We start from the raw sequence: 25,343 nt of genomic DNA on the forward strand, positions 1-25,343 counted from the left end.
TTCAAAGAGAGGTGGATTTTAACTCAAGAAAAAGGAGGGAGATTGAACGTAAATCAGAAACTTTAACATAGCATAAACCGCCATTCCGTGCATCAAATAGACAGAGCACGAATATTAAAATTCACCACTTTAATGCATGTGGCCTCAAATATATGAAAAAATCGAAAATTAAACTTTTTTTTTGAAAAATATCAAAATTCATTTGTTTTCATTATACTAAGTACGAACAACACAAAAAAGTCCTAAAAAAACAAAAAAATATTTTTGGCCGCTCGCTTATATGGAAATACCCCATAGTGCATTAGTCTCACCCAAACAATCCACCATTTTCTAATGTCGATATCGCCAAATACAAAAATTAAAATTGAAGAAAACATACCAATTTCGTAGAGAATTGCATGGCTGTGAACATATTTTAGGATTATATTCATTCTTTCAAAGTGAAAAGCACAGTTATGTTTGGCTGTAAAGTATACTGATTTTATTCATTAATTTCTTTGTATTATTTTTGTAAGTTTTCTTTTCATCTTTGTTTATCAATCGAGGAACAGAGCGCGGTTCACACCAGGCTTGCCACAAATACAGATTTTTTTGGCACATACCAAACACTCAATCGAGTATAACTTTAAAGAATAATATTCTTCCCAAAAACTGAACATGCCAGAAGATGCTAACAATGTTTATCTTTTTGGCCAATTTAACAAAAACTGCTCAAATTTATTTTAACTGTAACAAAAAATTCGTTTGTGTTTCGGGTCTGTGCTGAAAAATCTGTATTTGTGGTAAGCCTGGTTCACACACTTCCTACGGAATGTCACCCTCTACTTCCGCTCGCTTTTTATTTGTAGACAAATGTTTTCTTTTTTTGTTAATTTGTTTGTGATAAATTCTATCCAGCGTTATTTGGTAGGTAAATGATTGCCATTTCGAACAAAAACATGAGTGAGGGAGAGAAAAACTACAGAAATTCAAAATAACAACTCTATCATTTGTTCAAAAGTTTGTGTCTGAGTGTGTGTGAGCCGGTGTTTGTCTGTGTGGGGTTTTTCAAATTGTGATACACGACTGAATGCGATATCACAGCAAGTAGTAGGGTTATCTTCTTCTTCTTCTTCTTCCCGGCGATGGGTGCAGCGTTCTTCCTACTTCTCTCCTAAAAATAAACTATTCGCGATCGATCTCGGAGGAAAACGACGTTCCAACCTTTTTTTTTTCCTTTTTATCTCTACGCATCTAAACGGTGTACTAGTAGTGTTTGTGTGGGTGGGCGCCGGTGCCTGCGGGAGTGCTTGTTGAGAGGATTTTTGTAGTAAAACAAACAAAAAAAACTATTCAAAACGAATACTACTGAATGGTTTGCTTCGCAAGCAAGCACTCTGTCTAGCGCACAAACTTGCAGTAAAAAAGGCTAAAAACAAAACTCCTCCGCTGATTGGTTGGCATAAATTAAATAGAATATCTAAAGAATCGTAAGAGATAAGACATTGAAACTAAACCTAGTAGAGATAAGAGACGGACCCATTCGGCACATTTAGTCGTCAAACTTTATGTGCTTCATGCCACCGCCGCCACCTCCACCGGAGCTTCCGTTCCGATATCCACTACTGCTGCTGCTGCCGCCGCCGTAAGAAGATGAGCCTCCGTAGCTTGAACCGCCGGACGAGCCTCCGAACGGTCGTTTCGCACCGCCTCCGTAACTGCCGCCGCCGCCTCGGCCAAAGTCTCCGCCGCGTCCGCCCTTGAACGTTCCGAAGCGGTTTCCGCCACCGCCGCCGCTGCCGTACCGGTTGATTCCGCCACCGCCCATGTGACGCCACTTGAGCAGCTCCGGGGGCACTTCCTGCTTGGCCTCCTCCAGAATCGACACCAGCTCCTTGGCCATCTTGCGCTCGTTCGAGGTGAAGAACGTGTACGCCTCACCGGTAGCGTTGGACCGTCCGGTACGGCCGATACGGTGCACGTAGTCCTCCGTCTGCTGCGGGTAGTCGTAGTTGATGACCACCTTGATGCCGTCGACGTCTGTTTGGAGGGGGCGGAGGAAATAAGACGGATGATTAGTTAGTTTGTTTTGAAGGTGTGAGTTTTGAGGAGTTGAACGAGAATGGACCGAGTGGCGAAGGTCGCAGCAGATCACACATGGTTGGTGTGCAGACTGGAAGGATGTTTGTAATTGCAACGTTTTGAATTTTGAAAGGCAGAAAATAGTGTAGGGACACATATATGACAAACGATAGCGAGCACGAGTGCCATAGCATATGCCACAGGAGTTTGATCTGGCATCGCAAAAGAATCGATAGCTTCCAAGGGGGCTTTCGCCTAGATGCTACGATGAACTGCGAATGGATGCCGTATTTGATATTTCAGTTGAGTAGTTCTCTGCTAACATTACAAATAGCGCAGTTTCTCACGCAAAACTTAAAAAAAAAAACTATTACCTCCAGCCAGGCTAGCGTGGTTCACGGATATATGAAAATGATTAAAGTGAAGCTAGCCTGAAAATTTGAGCTCATTTGGTTAAGGTTAAGTTGCTCCAGTTTCCAGAATTGAGGGTTATTAATTTGAAAATTATATATATTTTAAAATTATTCAGAAGCCGGAAAATAATTTTCAAACAAGTAGTGGAAATATAACCATTTTAATCACTCTAAACCGTAAGACTAATTCTCATCATTCTCATCGTTTTCCGCTATTAAATGAACATTTTCAGATGTATCGAGCTATTTTATTACTTTGTAACAGTCAAAAACACTTCATGAAAGCTGTAATTCATGATCAAAGTGCTGATAGGCCGATAATATAAATAGACTGAGAAAGGGTATAGTTCCCCTAAATAAGCTTGGAATTACCGACTTAATGACAAAAAATCACAAACTCACAATTTTTCACAGATTTTGCCGAATTCTCGACTGTCTTGATATCCCGACTTGAGTGACCTACATGGGCACAGGTCGTTCCAGAATAAAATGTGTTTCTTTTTTTATATTTAGATACAGTAGTTGTTCGGTAGCTGGGCGTTGTTTAACTGGGCTGCTTTTTAACTGGACACTCGATAACTGGGCCGTAGCCCAGTTAAAAAACAGACAAACGTCAAAAAACCGAACGAAACGAAACTATTGGCACTACGCCCCCCGGGGCATGGCCTTCCTCTAACGTGGGATTTCTGCTCCAGCGCCTCTGACGAGACAGGAGAAACCGGGACCGACGTTTTACTTCACCATCCGATAGAAGCTCAGTGGATAAGGCGGGAATCGAACCCGCGTCTCATAGCATCATCGGGATCGGCAGCCGAAGCCGCTACCCCTGCGCCACGAGACCCAAAAAACCAACACAAGCTAAAAAAAAAACATTTTTCAAGCATTAAACAAATTTCAAGTCACAATTATATGAAAAATAAGATGTAAACATGGTTAACAAATTTGAGTAACTATTATCGTTTAGTTTCATCAGGAAAATATTCTGCATTGGTGGTCCCCTCGTAATTTTTTGTACAGCCCAGTTAGCGAGCAGCATTCGGTAACTTGGCTACGTTCTCAGCCCAGTTACCGAACAAGTACTGTATCGATTCCAAAGTCTAATCGAAAGAGCTTCTCTTAAACTTTGGCTCGAAAACTGAAAATCAAAGCTCTGTTTTCGTACAAGCTTGAGTGCATCTCCAGCGCGGGTAGCAAACATCGAAGCAAATCAAATTTGCACCCGACGTCAACCCCACCGCGGTACCTGTCGCGGTAGCAAATTTGCTCTCAGTTCTTCGGGATTTCACTTTGCTATCCGCGGCAAACTGCGGCAAATGGAATGATGCACGGAAAACTGAATCACGCATGAAAAAAAAAATTAAATAGTTTTTTTATGTATACAAAAATGACAAAATTTTAAAAAATTAAATTAAAAAAAATAAATTAAAAGATAATTAAAAACGTTAAAAAAATCAAAAAAAATTAAAATTGAAAAAAAAATAAAAAAATTAAAAACAAAAAAATTAGGCCGTTGCAAATATTTTTCAAAGTTTATGTCGTTTATGTTTATGTATTAAAAAAATGACAAAATAAAAAAAAAAATAATTTAAAAAATTCAAATTGAAAAAACATTTTAAAAAATAAGGCTGGTACAAATATTTTTAAAAGTTTTTGTCACCCCCCACTTCAAAATTGGCCCGAAAAATCAGGGGGCAAAAAAAAATTTTTACAATAAACTTCAAAATTTCAATGAAAATTCAAGTGCAACCAGCTGAAATCAAATTGAAATACATTCTCCTGCGTTTAAAATCATTTTTAGCATGTTTGGGTTTATTAAAAAATCTTAAGATTTTTTGAAAATTTTCGATGCAAAATCTTTTTTTTCGATACAATTTTGGTTTTTATGAAATCTTAGATTTTTTGAAAACTAATGATTGCAAAACAACTGAACTAGTGTAAAATGCCTTTTAAAACACTTTTTTCATTTAAATGTGAAGATTATGGTTTGTTATTTAAATTTTTATATTTTTTTTATTTTTTTGATTAAAAAAAATTTAAAAAAAACTTAGAAACATTAAAGAAAATTAAAAAAAAAAATCTAAATTGAAAAAAAAATAAAAAATTAAAAAAAAACATAAAAATTCTAACAAATTCAAAAAAAATCAAATAAATCATTTTTGTTTTAATTTGAAAAAAAGGAAAATAAAAAAAATTCAAAAGATTTTAAAAATTAAAAAAATAAATAAAAAGAAATTGAAAAAATAAAAAAAATGCTATTTAAATTTAAAAAAAAAAAACAACATTTAAATTTAAAAAAAAAAAAACAACAAAACAATCAATTTGAACTTTTGTATTTTAGAATTTATGTATTTTTGAATTTTTAAATTTTCGAATTTTTGACTTTTTGAATTTTGGAATTTTTGACTTTTTGTATTCTTAAATTTTTGAACATTTTAATTTTTGAATTTTTAATTTTTTAATTTTTTAATTTTTAAATTATTGAATTTTTGAATCTTTAAATTTTTAAAAATATTAGAATTTTTAAATTTTGAATTTTTGAATTTTGGAATTTTTGAATCATACACAAGAGCAGACATACAAAAATCTCCGAAACACGCATTCAAAACGTTGCCCCCGGCTTGCCGGTACACTTAAAAAAAATTGAAAAAAATTTAAAAAGATTAAAAAAAAATAAAAAATAAACTTAGAAACATTAAAGAAAATTAAAAAAAAAATCTAAATTGAAAAAAAAAAATAAAAAAAAAAACATAAAAATTCTAACAAATTCAAAAAAAATCAAATAAATCATTTTTGTTTTAATTTGAAAAAAATGGAAAATAAAAAAAAATCAAAAGATTTTAAATTAAAAAAAAATAAAAAGAAATTGAAAAAATAGAAAAATGCTATTTAAATTAAAAAAAAACAACAAAAATCAATTTGAATTTTTGTATTTTAGAATATATGTATTTTTAAATTTTAAAATTTTCGAATTTTTGACTTTTTGAATTTTGGAATTTTTGACTTTTTGTATTCTTAAATTTTTGAACATTTTAATTTTTGAATTTTAATTTTTTGGAGTTTTTAATTTTTTTAATTTTTAAATTATTGAATTTTTGAATCTTTAAATTTTTAAATATTAGAATTTTTAAATTTTGAATTTTTGAATTTTGGAATTTTTGAATCATACACAATAGCAGACATACAAAAATCTCCGAAACACGCATTCAAAACGTTGCCCCCGGCTTGCCGGTACACTTAAAAAAATTGAAAAAAATTTAAAAAGATTAAAAAAAATAAAAAAACTTAGAAACATTAAAGAAAATTTAAAAAAAATCTAAATTGAAAAAAAATAAAAAAAATTAAAAAAAAAACATAAAAATTCTAACAAATTCAAAAAAATTCAAATAAATCATTTTTGTTTTAATTAAAAAAAAATGGAAAATAAAAAAAAAATTCAAAAGATTTTAAATTAAAAAAAATAAAAAGAAATTGAAAAAATAAAAAAATGCTATTTAAATTAAAAAAAAAAAACAACAAAAATCAATTTGAATTTTTGTATTTTTGAATTTTTAAATTTTCGAATTTTTGACTTTTTGAATTTTGGAATTTTTGACTTTTTGTATTCTTAAATTTTTGAACATTTTAATTTTTGAATTTTAATTTTTTGGAGTTTTTAATTTTTTTAATTTTTTAATTTTTAAATTATTGAATTTTTGAATCTTTAAATTTTTAAATATTAGAATTTTTAAATTTTGAATTTTTGAATTTTGGAATTTTTGAATTATACACAAGAGCAGACATACAAAAATCTCCGAAACACGCATTCAAAACGTTGCCCTCCGGCTTGCCGGTACTTGTCGGGTATCAGAAAATGAGTACCCAACAGGTACCGAACACATATTTTTCTTCTACAGATGTACTTGAGATCAAATTTGATACCTGCTTTGCTACGCACGGTGGGAGACTCGGGGGCAAACTCGAGAGCAAATTTAGTGGGAATCAAGTCGGGTAGCAAATGGTTTAACTTTCGACATTTTCGAAAAATGAAAAAAACGAGAACAAAAATGATAAAAACCCATATTTGCCCCCCGCGGTGGGCTTGTTTCGGTGGCGAATTTGCTACCCTAGCGGTGGGGATGACGGAGTTTTTTCAAAGGGGCAAATTTGATCTCGGTATTCATGAGCCGGGTGCAAATTTGATTTGCACCCCAGCGCTGGAGATGCCCTGAGCGACTTTACTTTGTCTTAGTCGAAGGTACTGGAATACCACTCCGAAAAAAGATTAATATTTCACACGCTTATATCTTCCTTTAAGCAAATCTAAGAGAACGATTCAGCATGTTTCTGTTATAATTTCAAAATTGGCAAAATAGTTTTACTATGAAAAGAAGATAATTCTTTTAAGTGTTGCAGGGACCGATGAGAGGCCCAGAAAAAGAATGTATAAAATTGGCCACCGAAAAAGCGCTTCCCCAACAAGAATGCATACAATTTCGAAGGAAATTTTGTATTTTCCAAAACCATCATTTAATTTTAGAATACCTCTCGATGCACTAAACTATCATGAACTACGTTATTAAACCATTTTTTTTGTTGTATTTTTTGTTGTTGTTCCCCCGGCGCTCATCACGAAAACACTGCAAACGCACCAATTGGAAGCGTTTGAGTTTTGTATGTGCCAGAGGGTTGTGATTTTCTGTTCGAGCAGTGTTAAAAGCACTGGTGGGACCGGTATTGCATCATCCCGACCAGCGACTCTATGCTCGTAATTCATCGCTTCCTTCTGCCAAACTAACCATGTGGAACTGTGTGACCTTTCGATCTCTGTTTATTGCTTCGAGGCTTGTGTGAGTAATGAGAGATCTCTAATGAAACCTAAGCGAACTGTTCGTGCTGAGAGAGTTTATACAAACCATTGCGACCGATCCGAAACCCGCCAGAAATGCGCAACAAGCGAGCAACTTGAGGGAACGGAGACATCATTCCGCGGAAGGCGGATTTAGAGGCCCCGCCGAAAGCACACGCGTGTAGAAATTGTGCGCGCACCAATCAATCAGCCAACAATTGTATCGCTTCTTCGGTTGGATCCTGGTTCCTCCTGGAGCGGTTCCTCTCACATCTGGATGTGCTGTGCGTTATTAGCGGTGAAGCGATTCGCTGCAAGCTGATCGATGGTGCCCTTTCTTTCAATGTCGTGCACTTTTCGGCTCCCAAAAGCTCCCGGTTTTCCCCGCAAAACCAAATTCCCCCGCGTCTCCCCTCTCTCATTCTGCGAGGCCGAATGTTTTTCTTCGTTGGATGAGGATATTTTGCCATCTTGCCGTGTTTTGCTCTCTCTCTCTCTCCACTATTTCGTGCACACCAGCCGTAACGCTGGTTGTCCCTCTCCTTGGGGGGAGATTTCCACTTCTCCCCACTTAAAAAAAAAACGGGCGGACGGACGATTTTGGGGAGGGGGCGTGGAGAGCAGTGTGAGCACAGAGTCCCGGACCAACGGCCCGGGTTCAACCATGGCAGGTTTCCGAACCCACTTGCACTTTGCGCGTTTCTGTTTGTGTCCGTTGTACACTTCCGGTGAATTGATTAGCCAACAGCAATCACCGGCGTGCGCAAAGTGTCCCACAAGTGGTGCGGGCGGATTCCCGCATGCTCAGCGCATGGCAAGCGAGCGGCGACGGCGGCGGCAGCGGCGAACAACGACGTGTCGTCCACCGGCCACTGCGGCGCCACTCGGACTGTCTTTTGACTATCCCCATCGCGAAAAGTTCCGGCCTCTGAAAAGCAGAAAGAAAACGTGGAGAAAAAGAAACGAGAAAAGAAAAAGGGGAAAAACGGTACGTGAATCTCTCGTGATTGGTGTTCGTGATTGGCGCGATTTCAAGCTGCGGGATTCGATTTTTTTGGGGGGAGCAGGGAGAGCAGGATTCTAGCCGCGAAGGTTGCCGTCGCCGGTTTAGGTTTTTTTCTCTGATGCTGGCCGCAAGTTGCCCAGGTGTTCTTCATCTGTGCGAGTCGTCAAACTCAAAACTTACCGAGTCCACGCGCGGCCACGTCCGTCGCGACCAGGATGCAGCTGTTGGAGTTGCGGAACCGGTTGAGGGCGCGCTCGCGCTCCTGCTGGCTCTTGTCGCCGTGCATGCCGACCGAGTCCTGGCCGAAGCGGCGCAGGTAGGTCGAGATTTGGTCGCACTTGCGCTTCGTCGTGGTGAAGATCAGGATCTTGCCGGGGTTGCCGCGCGACTGCAGGTTGTCCAGCAGTTTGCCGAGTCTGGAAAGGGAATTTTTGGTTTTGGTAGAGGATCTTCAATATTGTCAGCGTAGAATTGGAAGCTTGACCCAAAAGCGATCTGTCTCTTTGGCGCTCATCACGAAAACACTGCAAACGCACCGTTGGAAGCATTTGAGTTTTGTATGTGCCAAAGAGGAGATTTCCTTTTCGAGCAGTTTTGAAAGCACTGGTGGGACCGGTATCGTATCATCCCGACCAGCGACTCTATGCTCGTAAAGCCAACTAGACTAGTTTTGCTCTAAGGTTGTCCCGATACTCACTGTTCATTCTTTTCGTGCTCCTCGATGACCTTCACGTACTGGGTGATGTTGTGGTTGGCGGACAGCTCCAGCGAGCCGACGTTGATCTGCACGTACTCGCCCAGATAGTCGCGGGCCAATCGCTGCACCTCCTTCGGCCAGGTCGCACTCCACATCAGAATCTGACGGTCGGGACGCACCTGCTCCAGAATCTTGCGGATCTGGGGCTCGAAACCCATGTCCAACATGCGGTCGGCCTCGTCCAGCACCAGGTAGGTGACGCGCTGCAGCGTGGTGGTCCCACTCTCCAGGAAATCAATCAACCGACCGGGCGTAGCGATGACGATCTCAACGCCACGGCGCAGATCCGACGCCTGAGGTCCCTTGCTGGAGCCGCCGAACAGGCACGTGTTGCGGATGTACGACGACGAGCCAAACTCGGTGGCGACCTGCTGGATCTGCTGGGCCAACTCACGGGTCGGGGCCAGCACCAGCACCAACGGTCCGCGGATGTTCGGGTCTGGCTTCTGGTGGTTGATGTGCACAATCGCTGGCAGCATGTAGCCGAGCGTCTTGCCCGATCCGGTCTTCGCCACGCCGACCATGTTCAGTCCACTCAACGCAATCGGCCATCCCTGGGCCTGAATCGGCGTCGGCCTCTGGTAGCCCTGGCGCTCAATCTCGCTCAGCACGTAGTCCGGCATCTCGATCTCGTCAAACTCCGTAATCGGCCGCGGGCACTGCCCAATCAGCGTAATGTCGTGCTTCTCCAGAAACCGGTCCACGTCGCGGGACGAACGGTTCTTGATGGCCGGATGCTCGCGGTAAAAGTCCTTCTTGAACGGCACCAGCTCCATCTTGCTCCAGTTGATCTTCTGCAGCTGCTTGCCGTCCATGGACCACTTGTCGCGGCCACCGCCCCCGTCACGTCCTGCGCCCCCAAAGCGGCCTCCTCCGCCGCCGCCACCTCCGCTGCGGAATCCACCACCGCCTCCGTTGCGGTCACCATCGCGTCCCGCCGGACGCTTGAATTCCGTGCCCGTGCGCTTCACGCCACGGTACGAGTCCTTCTTGTAGTCGTCACGTTCGAATCGCGGAGCCCTGCGTGAGAAAGAACAGAAAACAAGAAATTAGACCTAAATCATCAAGCCTTTTTCAACGGGCAACATAAAGGAGGTTGTGTCAATCGGCAGAATTTTAAATGGCAGAAAAGGACAAAGGGAACTAACAGGCAGAAAATTAAAAGGCAGAGTTAGTCAAAGAGCCGAAATCTCGAAAGGCAGAAAAATTAAAGAGCAGAAATATTCAATGGCAGAAAGTTGATCAACAGAAAAATTTAAAACCAGAAAGTTGTACACCAGAAAATGATAGAATAGCAGTATGGCAGAATCATTAATTGGCAGAAGAATCGAATGGCAGAGTAGTTATTTGATACAACAATAATATGGCAGAAGAATTTAATGACAGAATAGTCAGTGGCATAAAATTAACGGCAAGATTGTTTTTGTTCGCATTAGACCGTAGCAAATACTTTGGAAGTTTGAAAAGTATTTGTTACGAGCTAATGCGAGCAAAACATCATTTTTCCATTAATTTTCTGCCATTTGACAATTCTGCCATTCGACTCTTCTGCCAATTAATTATTCTACCAATCAATAATTCTGCCAACTTTTCTGAGAATTCATTATTCTGCCATTTAACTTTTCTGCTGATCAACTTTCTGCCATTTAATTTACTGCTCACTTTCTGCCACCTAACTTTTCTGCCTTTTGATTGTTCTGCTTATGTATCTTTTCTGCCATATAATATTCTGTCATTCATTTGTTTGCCTATCGAAGTTTCTGCTATTCCAAATTCTGCCGATCGTTTTTCTGCCGCTTTACCCAAACCATACATAACAGATACTCAAAGAAGCAGAGGTTCAAATCCAACGTTCAAACAGAGTGATAGAGAGAGACGACAGGTCGAAGAATAGCACCTCCTACAAAAGAGAAAGCAACTGTGCCAGCCGAGTCGAACGCACCAGCTCGATTCAGCTTCAAAATTGCAACAAAAATACACCACCAACCAGTTCAAACTACCCCAAAAATGAGAAAGAAAGAGTAGAAAAAACACACAAATCGATTTGTTTTTTTATTTTTTGTGGCTCTCTCAAAGCGCCTGCCAATTTCGTCGACTTGTACGGATTTCCAAGCCGAAAGTGTGTGCGTTGGTAGGTGGGTGAAGGAAAAAAAAAACAACAACAAATATACCCACTTCAAATTTACAATCTGTTACCTGTCGAACTGCATCTTCTGTTGCTGATTGTTTCTGTAAGGGTTGTTGCTGTTGTTGATGTGTTGTGAATCTTCTGATTGTTGTTGTTGTGAGCGTCGTTGAGAAAGTCTACATCCGTTGGGTTTGGGGGGGATCGAGAGAAAAAAAGAGACAGAGAGGCACACGGGAGACAAACCGGAGACGGAAAGAAATAAGGGATATAAAAGTGGGTTAATGAAATGTCGTCTCCATGGGGCGTCGAAATGTGCTAGTTTTGTTTATAAGGCTGGCAGATTTCGCGATTTGGAGAACAAAAATACGTGTGATTGATGGAAAAGAAGTGAAATACCAATCACCTGCTGGAATAAATTTGAAACCAATCACCAGAATTGTGCAGAATTTGTGCGCTAAAATCATATAAATTCAACGTTTGAAATTCACTGAATTCCTTAAAAGTTCCTAATAAAATATGTTCAGTATCATGGCGGCTGTACGGACACTACGGATAGACGCCCTTGCTCCAATCACGTCACTAAGGGTATGGAGCGACGAGAAATTAATAAGCATGCCTCCACAGCCGAAACTTCATTAGTGAAGCAGGCAATCCACAACTCACAGCGAACGACTAAAGGAACACCCTACGGTTGGCATGGTAGTCTTGAGTGATGTGAGCATAGGTCAGCATAAACGAAAGAATAGTTGTCTTATTAAAGGAATGAGCTCAACAGTTCATGCTTGCCATTTCATTAGGGCACATAACATTTTTAAACAAGAGTGTGTCCCTTTCACACCTCATGTAAACTGCCTAAAATGTATCAAATTCCCTAACACCGACGTTAACTAGCAAACACAATTTTCTACACTTCCCAAACACAGATGTTTACTTAAAGTACCAAGAGAGCAGTTCAAATTGTAGCAAAACTATCGTATTCTAAACGACTTTTAAATGTTAAGACTCTTGTTTTTTTTTTAAGTTTATGGGTCTCTCCTCAATTTGAAAAAAAAAAAAACATAGTAAAAAAGAAGGAATTAGCATTTCTTTACATCAATCTAAACTTATCTCTCTCTCTCTCTTCACTTGGCAAAATTCCCTCACCTCCGCGCACTCAAAGTAACGGTTTTCCGTGACGTCACTTAAAATCCCTTCAATCAGCTTGTTGCCCGACCAAAGTAGGCGCAGCTGATCGGCGTCATAAACAAATTTTCACTCACACACACCCAACAACCCTTCAAACTTTCAAGGGCCACCGTCGCCTTGGCAACAGCGCGCACGTGTTTCACTTTCCACGCGTTCCCTTCCACCCCAGCAGTTTGTGCTTGTGTGCGAATCGTATGAAATTTACTTCCTCATGACGTCATCCTCATATCGGTGCCCGGCACGTTTTCTCGCAAGTGACTGAAAAACGAGGTTGACTGGCTGCTGCAAGCAGGCCGACAGCCGGTCGCCATTTTGAAACCTAACCAAGCGTTTTTTTCTTCTACGAAATTTTTGCTTGTCTCTTGCAATCGATTTTTCGAGGAAATTGATTTTTCAGGTGGAAAATTTTGTTAAATTTGAGGATTTTCGAAGATTTGGTGAGCATTTTAAGGATGCTTGTAACAAGATTCGCAACTAAATCAAAAATGACGAAACGCCACGTGCAGAAAATGTTTCTTCAAGACGCAAAAAAAAACAGATAATCTCCACTTACATGTCGAAGTCGTCGCTGCCCTCGGGGTTGTCTGGTGCGGGAACCTGCTGGTTGTAGAACCGGAGCTGCGAGTAACTTCCTGCTGCTGACTGGACTTCCGGTCGTCGAAGCAAGCGGTTGGAGAGGCTTGCCGTAAAACGTCTACACAGAAGCGAACTCTTGGAATTTGCCGTGGAACTGCTGCAAACAGAAGTCGCTGCGATTAGTACGCGCCTCACCACGGAACTGAACATCCTCCCGGGACCACGAAGGGGAAGGGGGTCCCACGGTAGAACAATTAAAAAAAAAGGGAAGAGTACGGTTGTTTCTACCCGCGGACACCCCCGGAGGTAGTGCAGAAAGATGGGCGGCCTCTGACTCAGAAGCACACGCGATGCTTACCTAACCACGGTTACTAATGAAAGAGAATGGATTAACAGGAATACGACGGAAAATGTGCTGTGCGATGTTTTCGACGGGTGTTGGGAGCAAACATTTCGTGTGGGTCCAAGAGCAACAGAGTATCTCTTTCACACCTAAAGTAAAACATGTTTTGAGTGAGAGAGATGGACGGTTTGTTGCGATATCATTCGCTCTACTGAAATGTTTGGCTGGAAATGGGCAGGGCAGATGGGGTTTGAAAGATAAGACGACTGAAAATATCGCAAAAATTCTAAACGGTAAAAATTAACTACACGTTCATTTCATGTACCTAATTTCTGAGTTATTATCACAAAGCTTAGAAAGTACTAGGTAGGAATTGGGTACTAAAGCCCTATGTAAATTTTTATGTAGAACGGTAAAAAACACGATCAAAAACCATATCTGATCACTTTTTTTTTTCATTTTAATGCAAAAAAAGGGGCAGTGCGTGGCCGAATGGTTACGCTGTCCGCTTTGTAAGCGGATGATTCTGGGTTCGATTCCCATCTGCTCCAACCTTCCATCGGATGAGGAAGTAAAATGTCGGTCCCGGCTTTGGTTGTTAGGCCGTTAAGTCATTCCAGGTGTAGGAGTCGTCTCCATGCCACAAGTACAAACAACACACCAAACCAAACCTACTCCGGTGGAATCGCTGGCGGCGGTTGGACTCGCAATCTGAAGGTCGTCAGTTCAAACACTGGGGTGAAAGGTTCCTTGGCATAAAAGAGGTTTGGGTGCCCTCCCCATTCAAGCCTACGGACTCGGTGAGTTTTATCAATTTATTTGCAAAATAAACTTCTAAAGTTGAGATTATTAAGCACACATCGGGCCGATGACCTCATTTAAAGTTGTACTTTTATCACATGAAACGTTTAACTTAACTACTTTGTAATTTGACTTTTACTACAGTAATTCTTATAACAAAAAGTTAATTATTAAAAAAAGAAATATGTTTGTTGTCACTGTGCGCAGTTTGCGCGCGTTATCAATCTCAATCACCCAAGATGGTGGTCTTTAGCATCCCCCTGGTCATGATTGTTTCTACACTGGTAAACAACATTACACTTTTTGCTTTCCTCACCTTACTGAGGAAAGGCTATAAAATCACTCGAAAAATGAACTTCTTAATTCGACCTCGTAGACCCACCTTCACGTATACCTATCGACTCAGAATCATTCTGAGCAAATGTCTGTGTGGATGTGTGTAGGTGGGTGGACAAAAAAAATGTCACTCGATTATCTCCAGACTGGATGAACGGATTTTGACCGTATTAGTCTCATTCGATCCGTCTTTGGGTCCTCTTTTTAAAATCAGCAAGTTTAGTTAAGTACTTCAAAAGTTATGCTAAAAAAACGATTTTGGCGTATGTCCGGAAGATTGTAAAAAGGGTGGTTTTTGCAAGAAACCCTATCATGGTATACATTTTCAGAAAGGTATTAAAAAGACCTTTCCAATGAGCCCAAAACATTGAAGATCTGACAACCCTATCAAAAGTTATTAGCACTAAAGTGTTTTTTTATACACTTTTTGGAGGCCGGATCTCAGATATTTCAATAAAAATTATGTCCGGGTCCATCATGCGATCCATCGTTAGTTAGATAATCAAAAGACCTTTCAAATGAGCTTAAAACATTAAGGATCTGACAACCATATCAAAAGTTATTAGCACTTAAGTGTTATTTATACACTTTTTGGAGGCCGGATCTCAGATATTTCAGTAAAAATTATGTCCGGGTCCATCATGCGACCCATCGTTAGTTAGATAATTGAAAGACCTTTCAAATGAGCCTAAAACATCAAGGATCTGACAACCCTATCAAATGTTATTAGCACTTAAGTGTTATTTATGCACTTTTTGGAGGCCGGATCTCAGATATTTCAGTAAAAATTATGTCCGGGTCCATCATGCGACCCATCGTTAGTTAGATAATTGAAAGACCTTCCAAATGAGCCTAAAACATCAAGGATCTGACAACCCTATCAAAAGTTATTAGCACTTAAGTGTTATTTATACACTTTTTGGATGCCGGATCTCAGATATTTCTGTAAAAATTATGTCCGGGTTCATCATGTGACCCATCGTTAGTTAGATAATTGAAAGACCTTCCAAATGAGCCTAAAACATCAAGGATCTGACAACCCTATCGCAATTTATTGGCAATTAAGTGTTATTTATATACTTTCTGGAGGCCGGATCTGAGATATTGTGATAAAAATATTGTCTGAATCTAGGTCTGAATCTTCCATTTGAACTTTCGTTGGATAGGTTTTTTTTATCAGACCTTGCCGATGAGCCAGAAAAACTTAAGGTCTGCGAACCCTATCAAAAGAAATCAGTAATAAAATTGATTTGTTAAACATGTTAAGGGAATGTTGCTATTTTTACTGAATGTATTGACTTTAGGAATGTGAGGAAGGCACCAACCACCTAAAGGTGGATTAAGTATCGTTTTTCAGTTCACTTTTACACACTTGTATGGGATTTTTCAGTTCAAGTATGATTACACACTTTCTTGTAATCATACTTGAACTGAAAAATCCCATACAAGTGTGTAAAAGTGAACTGAACAGTGTGTAATGTTGATTATCAGTGTAATAAGCGTGTTTTAAATATTTCTATCGTCTGAAAAATAAAACATCGAACTGTCATCTTTATTGATGACAGAGTTGTCAGCTGATTACGCATTCTCATCGAATTGTTTTGACATATTGCGAAGTTCCAAACAAACACCGCCCAGTTGAGATTGAATCACCGATATCGGTCCAATGTTTAGCAATTTCAGGCTAAAGTCACTTAAACACAGCACGATTCAACCTAGCAGGGATGCTCTGGTAAACTTTCTTCGCAAAAGTTTGTGGAAAAGCACTTTTTGCTGGCTCAGTTTTCGTTCGGTTCGCGGCGGTGGCAAAGTGTTGACTTTTTTTTTTGCAGTTTTAGAAGAGTGGTTTGTGTGGCTTATCGCAACGTAGCGGAATATTGCAGTGATAAAAGGTGCATCGAAGTATGCAGCAAGGCAGGTGTGAAAAGGTTATCACTTTCGTGTTTTGCGATCGAAAGTAAAAAGGCAGAGGGCAAAAAAGACGGACATTAAAATTCAGAAGCCAAAGTAAAAATAACACACTCTTTACGAAGGGGAGCCCAAAAAAACAAAAACACTCTTGAGAGTCGAGATTTTAAAACACAGCATTTGGTCGTACAACAAACGCCATTGGGAGGAAAAGGAAAAGAATATGAAATGATAAGCCGCCGCCTTCGCCAGTCAAAATAATTAGAGACTGTCCACCTCCGCCCTCCCCGCCCCGGTTGCAAGTTGGGCGGTTGTTTGCGTAGGCAGATTTTCGAAGCTGGAGGAGGACAATTCGGGCGAGGAGAAAAGTGCACCAAAACCAGCCTGAAAATGAACCTGCTGGACAGCAACCCGTATGGGAACGGCCTCTTGTACGCCGGATTCAACCAGGACCAAGGTGAGTGTGTGGAATGAGGACAGTCCTCCCCCTTGCGGGGAGTAAGGTATATGAATCATGATGCAAGCGAATGATCTTGCATGAAGTGTGAGGCAGAGCTAGTTCAGACTGATTTAAGGCAATCACGCGAAATGGGGGCGAAGAATTCCGCCGTATAAAGGCGATATTTCTTTATAGTTTGAGGTGTTTTTCCTTGGGAATCATTAGAATGAATCCGACAATGCAAATTGTGTAACGTAGGGTTTTGTTAGGCAAAAATTAAAAACTATAAAAATGACCTTTTAAATTTTTAAGGTTTTTGTTGTTTTTTTTGAGAATAAAAATCTGGAGCAATGTTTGAAAGGGTCGATCCAGTGGTAGGGGGAGGGGGGACAGAATGGACCGCCTAAGGAAAATGCACCAAAAAGCATAGAAAAACATTCAAATTTATGAATTCAGTGTTGTAGGCTTATGCTTTGGGATGTTCCTTTCAATGTTGTATACTTGGTTGATGAAAAATTTTAGCTTAAAACTATTTTTTAGTAACTTTGAAAAAAAAATTGACTACTTTTCCAGTATGCGGCGCAGAATGCACAAGCCATTTCTGTCACTGTCACTTTTTACACGGCACTCACGCACACTATCAAAACAAACATATGGTAGTGTGTGTGAACTCCGTGTAAAAGGGGTGTCAAACTAAAAAGTGACCCCGTTCGTTTGACAACAGTTGGTGTCAAACCATTGGGGTTTGAGTATTTATTTATTTTCTCATCAAAATTGTTTTGAGTGATGAATAATTTGATATAATTTCTAAATAATTCAATTTGATTTTATGTTGTTTACCACTGAACTGGCATCACTGCACACCAAATTTTTTTTCGCTGAAATTTAGTCAAGTTTTACTGAATTTTCATCAACTGAATCAATGAACTTCAATAAACGATTCAGTAATTTAGATTTTACTGAATTCTCAGTTAACTGGCATTTGTCACTTTGACAGATAGTTTTGCTGAAATTTCAGTAAAATGGTTGTCAAAACAACTGAGATTTCAACAAAAGAAACGTAAATTATCACCTCCGTGTACGCACGAGAGCAAGCAGCAGTCAAGTGCTCTGTGCTCTACTGTTTTTCGAATTTTTTCGCCGGTCGTGCACGGATGAAAGTCAAAAAAGAATAATCCTCCAAAGGAACGTAGACCACCTCCCATTTTTGTTTTGGACACGTTGGCGGACGATGTTAACAAGTTGCTGGAAGGCCTCGGATATTGTCTGAAAATCGGTAAGTCGTCAATGCAAGTTTACACATTTGACGAAAAGAACTTCGACCTGGTTGTGGAGAAATTGAAGCGTCAAAATTTCAAGTTTTACACATTCGACCCCGTGCAGAAGACGGCCGTTAAGGTCGTCTTGCAGGGGTACCAAGACCGCCCGATCTCCGACCTCAAGAAGGACCTCTCGGGTGCTGGAATAACGCCGCGTGACATAAAAATCCTCTCTCGGAAGACAACAGTCACAGGTACACACACCCTGTACCTGTTGTACTTCGACCGCGGCACCGTCAAAATTCAAGACCTGCGGCGAACTAAGGCGTTGGACGGTTTTTGGGTAAACTGGCGGTTCTACTCAAAGAACCCGTCGGAAGCAGCACAATGCCACCGTTGCCAGAAATTCGGCCACGGCTCGCGGAACTGCAACCTCCCATCCCGCAGTGTGAAGTGCGGTGAATCACACCTCTCTGAGGCGTGAGCACTGCCGTGCAAGGCAGGATTGGGGGACAAGGCAGAACAAACCAAGCCGCGCGTAAAGTGCGCGAACTGTGGAGGTAACCATACCAGCAACTACCGTGGATGCAGCGCACGGAAAAACTACCTCGAGGAGCAGGAAAAGAGGAAGAAGAAAGCAGCAGCGTCCCACCCTCCTCAGCGAAGTACGAGCGAAACCGTGCCGGCAGCTGGTCATCGTACGGTTCCAGCGGACAACTCAGCGTTCCCTCCTGGATGGGGGCGATCGTTCGCTAGCGTGGTCGCTGCCGGCAGTGGCAATAAGGCCCAGCAAAAAGTTACCAGGGAAAATCTCTTTACCCCGCCAGAGTTCTTTGCTCTTGCAGCGTAGATGATGACGCGGTTTCGGACCTGCCGTAACAAGGCGGAGCAATTGCTGGCGCTTGGGGAGCTGATGATCAAGCACATCTATAAAGGATAAACAACTGTGATCTAGTTTTAAGCTTTCTCTATTTCTATCCCCTTTCCCTTTCAATTTTATAAAGTTTTTTTTACAAGCAATAACTGTTCCAACTTGGGTTATGATGTAACACACAGCTGTAAGGAACTCCAAAACTTTGTTATGTACCTCAAAAGAACTTATTGTATCTTGATTATACACCAATAAAACCAAATTGAAAAGAAACGTAAATTAGCAAATTTCTTGTGTCAGTTTGACGGATCATTTGCTGCGAAGATTCAGCAATCGTTGCTGGTAGGGGAAGAGCATCTAATTCCAGCGTGCCTCTAATGTTGGCAGGTCAGAACATTGGCATTCAATTAAAGCTAATTGAAAGCGTTTTCAACTGAAATCGAGTGATAAATAGCTCAATAAGAAGTTTCTATCAAAAGTTTTGCAAAATTAGTTTAATTAGTGAAAATCATCCAATTGGATGGAGTTAGGAGCGAGTGCTTAACCTGCCAAACATACGAGAATTTCCCCTATTTCAGTTATCCAAATTTGATTTTGCTTGCCGTTCAAAATATTTACAGTAGGGGAAATCTACCCTTTCCAATCAAACACCTATCGTCGTCATATGGAGAGTTTGATACTCGATTAAAGCTCCAAAAATGCTATTTGGGCTATAAACTTACCAGCAACAGCACCGCCTCGAGTAAGCACGCAAATGTATGCCACTTACTGGCCAAAAAGATCACATTTAATGCACTTTTGATCATAATTTGTATTTTGCGAGACCACTTCTCATCATTTTGTTGGCACACACAGTGACACACACGAGAATCCCTCAAACGCTTAATGAATATCGCCAAAATTAACTTTTCACTTTCGCTTACTTTTTCACGGCGCTTAAGATATGAAATTGCTTCCAACTACCGGCAACATGTTCTTTTGATCATTAGTAAGGCACTCACTTGAAGAATAATCCCGAAAAATGTAATAAATTAGCAAGCGCCATCAAAAAAACAAACGCGCCAAGTCGTTTGACGTTTCAATTTTCACTTTGCATTCAAATCGAAGGCTGAAGAAAACCGAGCGAGAGACGAAGGCAAAAAAGAACAAAGGCTGGCCGTCAACACGGTCAACACCACCACCAGCACAGCCAGCGATGCCAGGAAACTTTCCCTATAAATGCCACTTTTCGTGAGTGTTCGTTTGAACTGTCAGCGCAAATGGCAACACTCGACAGAGTGTTGGAAGAAAAAAGAACTAAGCCGATATTAGAAAAATGGGCGTGGCCCAATGCATTCGCCTCGATTAGAATACCCTTAGGATTTTTTTTTTGTTAAATGCTTGGTAAAGAAATAGAATAACTTTTAGTGAAAGTGAAAATAAACAGAAAAGTTCACAAAAACTTGCTCTACTCGTTGGTGTACTTGGTTTTAGTAAAATTCAAGGGAGTCTCTAGATTATCCAGCATCATTCAAACACGACCGCTTATTAGGATTAAAATGGGTAGATTTCCCCTACTGAGCAGTTCTCTACGAAATCGATCTCTTTTATTAATTTTAATTTTTGTTCTTTTTAATTCGGCTGAAACTTTTTTGGTGCCTTCGGTATGCCCAAAGAAGTTATTTTGCATCATTAGTTTGTCCTTATAGTTTTACATACAAATTTGGCAGCTGTTCATACAAAAATTATGTATAGAAATTCAAAAATCTGTATCTTTCGAAGGAATTTTTTGATCGATTTGGTGTCTTCGGCAAAGTTTTAGGGATGAATAAGGAGTACACTGAAAAAAATGGTACACGGTAATTTTTTTTTAATTTCACTTTTTGTCACTAAAACTTGATTTCTGGAGTTTTTTTTTTTTGAAAAGGTCCAATAAACCAAATTTTAAGTTTTTGCGTTTTTTGGTGTTTTTTAATACCCCTGACTCAAGGCGGTTTCAAAAACACCCAAAAAGCAAAAACTGGAAATTTGGTTTATTAGACCATTACAAAAAAAAATCCAGATATGCAAAAAAAAACACTATTTTTAAAATAAATTCTCGATTCAATTTTCAAAAGGTCCTATCTGCATAGGAAACCCATGAGGGATAGGTTGTTTTGAAAATTCAATCTAGAATTCTGATATGTTTAAGGGGACCGTTTTCAAGTTATAGCCATGAATGTTGAATGGGTGACAAGAAAAATTGATAATTTTAGGAAATCTTAAGAGATTCCCGCTGGCTTGATTTTTTTTTGGCAAAAATAAGTAACTGCGCCAATTTTGAGCCAAATCGGTTAAGGTTCAAGCACAGACAAACAGACGTGACTCTCCATACAAATTATTATTGAAATCCATCGTCCTTCATCAAACCACCAAATCACGGCGACGCCAGCGCTGCCTGGTGAGCTGATGCCGAAGCGCAGCCCAAACATACCAATACCCTTCATTGTCATGTGTCAATGTATGCGTGAGACAATCAAGCCATAATGATTGTAAACATAATCAGCTGATCGAAATAATTTTGTTGTTGCTGATTGTCAGTACCCGATGAAAAACATAAAAATCAACACCGATGGCCGAAGATGACGGTGGGTCGGTTCCACGGTCGGTTCCGTTTCCAATGGAAGAACCTCATGTGCCAAATCATGCGGCAGCATCAGTACCGACGCAACACAACCGCAACGACAGAGAATAAAAAACTGGTCCTCCCGTTGCTTCCAAGTTCTGTCGAAGATTCCTCGTCCACCGAAATCTCAATACCCCTGGTCACGAAAACACCAGTAGTGGCCGCTGAAATAGAAAAAATCCAATTCAAATCTACCAGAATTGGTCCCCATGATGGGCGTTTGGAAACATCCGCGGGGAAGTTGCGCCAAACAACAAAAGCAAAAAGTCGCAAAGATTCCAAAAAACGCTACCACAAAATCATACATCGAAACAGAATCAAAGAAACTCAACTGTAGAAGAAGATTGAGTGGCGCCCACGATCGACGCAATATCGCCAAAAGGACGACCAGCATCAGAAATCTGAGCAGCAGTCCACGAAGGATAAGCATCAGGTTGCTCCGAAGGAGTTGACTCCACCATAGGATCCGGCTTCTTCCGCAGTATCGTGCGCCTCAGCAGCAGCCTCAACATCGGAGGGCTGTTGAGAAGTCCTCCCGGGTTAATAGTGGGGCAAAAGGTATGTCTTCGTTAGTCAGCCGCTCATATGACCTTGACCAAGACTGCCCCAATCTTGTCCAGCAAAGCCTGGATTGTGGATCATAGTTAGAATTCTTGAATTCCATCATAATTGTTTTGTTTTCATTTGCTGCCTCACACGTGCTCAAGCTCAACTTAAAAACACACATCACACACACTAAGAAAAGACGGGCGAGCTGTCACGACAGCAGCGACATCAGCGCCGGGTGAGTGGATGCCGAAACAAAATTGCATTTGAAATAACCGTTTTAGAAGGACGATGGTTTGGCACTCGAGTGTCCCGTCTGTTTGTCTGTGGTTCAAGGGTCGCTTTTTGTCGTTGATGTTTAAATTGGGAAAATCGTAAAAATATATGGGAAAGAACAACGCTTCAAAATTTTGAGATTCCTGTAGGAAATTCAATTTCCTACAACTTTGCCGAAAAGATCCGAGTTGATCCTGATGAGTTATTACTATTAGCAATGCGATGAAAAGAAGTCGGCTTATATACTTCTGAAGGATTATCAGATCTTCTACCTTTTCGGCTAATTGAAAAGAACCTTATAAAAATATGTAACAAGGTAGGTTTTCTTACAAATACCACCCTTTTTACAATCTCCCGGACTTTCCTCAAAATGGTTTTTCTAGCATTACTTTTGAAGTTTCTTACTAAACTTAATAATTTTAATTAGGGTCTTATGGGACCCCAAGATGGATCGAATTTTTGGATTTTGACTGAATTCTGCAAGAAAGTTTCACGAAGTTGGCGTTTTTTTAAGAGGTCCTATATACTATTGTCTTTTATAGGTTTTTTTTTTTCAAAAATAACTCTAGAAATCGTCTTAAATTTGATCGCTTAAATAAGTCCTTCTCGCAGCATCGTCACTAGATTGGCACGTCGACGGCTCACCAAATGTCATTTCGTTGCTTGATCTGAAATGAGTACGTTCAATTTTTTCCCCAGGTTGCTTCGCGTGCGCCACCGACAATGGCTTCCGGGTGTACAACACGGACCCACTCAAGGAGAAGGAACGACAGTACTTTACGGACGGCGGCGTCGCCCACGTGGAGATGCTCTTCCGGTGCAACTATCTGGCCCTGGTCGGCGGCGGCATCCGGCCGCTCTATCCTCCGAACAAAGTGCTCGTGTGGGACGACCTCAAAAAGGCGCCGGCCATCTCGCTGGACTTTAACGCCCCGGTCAAGGCAGTTCGGTTACGGCGGGACCGGATCGTCGTTGTGCTGGAAGGAATCATCAAAGTTTACACGTTCACACAAACGCCGACGCAGCTGCACGTGTTCGAAACCAGCCAAAACGGCCAGGGACTGTGCGTGCTCTGTCCCAACAGCAACAAATCACTGCTGGCGTTCCCGGGCCGGCGAACGGGACACGTGCAGATCGTCGACCTGGCGAATACCGAGAAAGCCCCGCAGGAGATTATCGCCCACGAAACGGCCATCAGCTGCATCGCGTTGAACCTGCAGGGCACGCGACTGGCCACGGCGAGCGACCGCGGCACGTTGATACGGATCTTCGACACGGCCAGCGGAACCAAGGTCGCGGAGCTGCGGCGAGGGTCCAATCAGGTAGGTCTTGGGATTCTTTGAACAATGGCGGATCTAACTGGCTCTTTCTCTCCTCCGGCAGGCCAAGATCTACTGCATCAACTTCAACCACGCGTCGACGGCGGTCGTCGTTTCGTCCGACCACGGCACGATCCACGTGTTCAACCTGGAGGAACCCAAGGGCAAGGAATCGTCCAGCTTGCTGACCAAGTACTTCACCAGCCAGTGGTCGTTTTGCAAGTTTTCGATTCCGCAGGGCCCGCCGTGCATTTGTGCGTTCGGCTCCGAGAACAATTCGGTCATTGGTGAGTAATTCTTGTATACTCAGTAAATTCAAATTAATTTAAAATCAATTTCAACTTTCAGTAATTTGCGCCGACGGCCACTACTACAAGTTCGTCTACAACAGCAAGGGCGAGTGCAGCCGGGAGGTTTGCTCGCAGTTCCTCGAGATGACCGACGATCACACCTAGAGGACGTTGTTTTACGCTAAAAAAAAGAGAGAGACTGTTTTAGATGCGCGGAAATTATGGTGTCTTCGAATGTGGCTCGGTCTCGGTTTTAACGGGGTCAAACGGGACCGGGGAACCTACTTTACTGAGAAGAAGCGATTTTATTTTAGATGGAAAAGTCCAGGTTTTTTGTTTGCTTTGGGTTCTTGTTTCCTCAAACACAACACACTCTCATGATGCAGATGGAAAAAGTTTATTTTACGTTGTGAGAAATACGGGAAAAATCTGGATTGTAAGTGAACTAATATATACATACATACTATTGATATAATATTTATCAAGGAGAACAAACACACACACATACATTATGAGCATTAAGCGATTATCATGATTATTACTATTGAGCGAATAGAATTATTGTGTATGTCATCTGAAACAATGGAGATAAGCCCCATTATTCAATAAATATTTTTGTTGGTATATCTCAATGTACAGTATTTTATTTATTTATTTCAAAATTTATTACTACAAGGCAAATTCGTTTACTCGAATTGACTGTACTGGTACATCCACTGCAATTCACATAAGGCATTCTAGGCCCAGTGAAAAAAATATAATTTAACTCAAAAATGATGAACTTCTCGTCACAGTGTCCTGATGCAAACAATAATCGAGCTCGAGCTGTCGCAGCCCTGCGAAGTATGTTGGCTGACATATCGGGCGGTCAGTAAAAAAACCAGCTAGAAGTCGCCTGACAAAAAACTTTTGCTAGAAAGAGATAGGAAACCTGATGCAAACAATCGTCTAGCTGTAATGTAAACATACTTTGAATGTATTGGTAAATTTCTGACTAGAAAGCCTTATATCTGGCATCACATCCAAAATGTTGGGCGCTCTTGCCTCCTCGTCTACGGCCATTGCGTATAAGGCTTTCTAGACCCAGTGAAAAAAATATAATTTAACTCAAAAATGACGAACTCCTCGTCACAGTGTCCTGATGCAAACAATGATCGAGGATCTCTAGCTGTCACAGCCCTGCGAAGTATGTTGGCTGACATATCGGGCAGTCAGTCAAATAAACCAGCTAGAAGTCGCTTGACAAAAAAAAAAATGCTGGAAAGAGATAGGAAACCTGATGCAAACAAACGTCCAGCTGTCATGTAAACATACTTTGAATGTGTTGGTAAATTTCTGACTAGAAAGCCTTATGCGACCT

At 40.8% G+C, this 25,343-nt stretch overlaps 2 protein-coding genes across 5 annotated transcripts; one reads left to right on the forward strand and one right to left on the reverse strand.

Annotated features, from left to right (window-relative positions):
* Positions 1–860: 860 nt before the first annotated feature.
* LOC6042021 (ATP-dependent RNA helicase dbp2) lies at positions 861–13,435 on the reverse strand. 4 transcript variants are annotated; one of them, XM_038250327.1, is made up of 6 exons: positions 13,310–13,435; positions 12,929–13,105; positions 11,259–11,366; positions 9,003–10,082; positions 8,486–8,721; positions 861–2,019 (listed from the first exon to the last, which is right to left on the reverse strand). In XM_038250327.1, exons 3-6 carry the CDS (start codon positions 11,270–11,272, stop codon positions 1,532–1,534), a joined length of 1,818 nt encoding a protein of 605 aa, XP_038106255.1. In that variant the 5' UTR covers positions 11,273–11,366; positions 12,929–13,105; positions 13,310–13,435; the 3' UTR covers positions 861–1,531. The 4 variants fall into 4 exon arrangements, with proteins under 4 accessions (XP_038106255.1, XP_038106251.1, XP_038106247.1 ...); XM_038250323.1 differs by having other exon boundaries at positions 12,929–13,108; XM_038250328.1 differs by lacking the exon at positions 861–2,019 and adding an exon at positions 7,475–8,227 and having other exon boundaries at positions 12,929–13,108; positions 13,310–13,411.
* A 2,615-nt stretch (positions 13,436–16,050) lies between these two features.
* LOC6042013 (WD repeat domain phosphoinositide-interacting protein 3) lies at positions 16,051–24,615 on the forward strand. The gene is made up of 4 exons (XM_001851131.2): positions 16,051–16,796; positions 23,074–23,696; positions 23,758–23,980; positions 24,042–24,615. The coding sequence occupies exons 1-4, from the start codon at positions 16,730–16,732 to the stop codon at positions 24,146–24,148; spliced, it is 1,020 nt and encodes a 339-aa protein (XP_001851183.1). The 5' UTR covers positions 16,051–16,729; the 3' UTR covers positions 24,149–24,615.
* Positions 24,616–25,343: the final 728 nt, after the last annotated feature.

Source organism: Culex quinquefasciatus, chromosome 1, assembly GCF_015732765.1.
Source record: "Culex quinquefasciatus strain JHB chromosome 1, VPISU_Cqui_1.0_pri_paternal, whole genome shotgun sequence".
In the NCBI taxonomy this organism is placed as follows: domain Eukaryota; kingdom Metazoa; phylum Arthropoda; class Insecta; order Diptera; family Culicidae; genus Culex; species Culex quinquefasciatus.

Bases quoted from the DNA above. Each gene is read 5' to 3' on its own strand.
- LOC6042021 (XM_038250327.1), bottom strand. The intron at 8,722-9,002 runs GTGAGTATCGGG...TTCCCTTTCCAG, and splicing joins GAGCACGAAAAGAATGAACA to ACTCGGCAAACTGCTGGACA. The intron at 2,020-8,485 runs GTAAGTTTTGAG...CCCTCCAAACAG, and splicing joins CGTGGCCGCGCGTGGACTCG to ACGTCGACGGCATCAAGGTG.
- LOC6042013 (XM_001851131.2), top strand. From the start codon at position 16,730: ATGAACCTGCTGGACAGCAACCCGTATGGGAACGGCCTCTTGTACGCC. The intron at 16,797-23,073 runs GTGAGTGTGTGG...TTTTTTCCCCAG, and splicing joins CGGATTCAACCAGGACCAAG to GTTGCTTCGCGTGCGCCACC. The intron at 23,981-24,041 runs GTGAGTAATTCT...TTCAACTTTCAG, and splicing joins CGAGAACAATTCGGTCATTG to TAATTTGCGCCGACGGCCAC.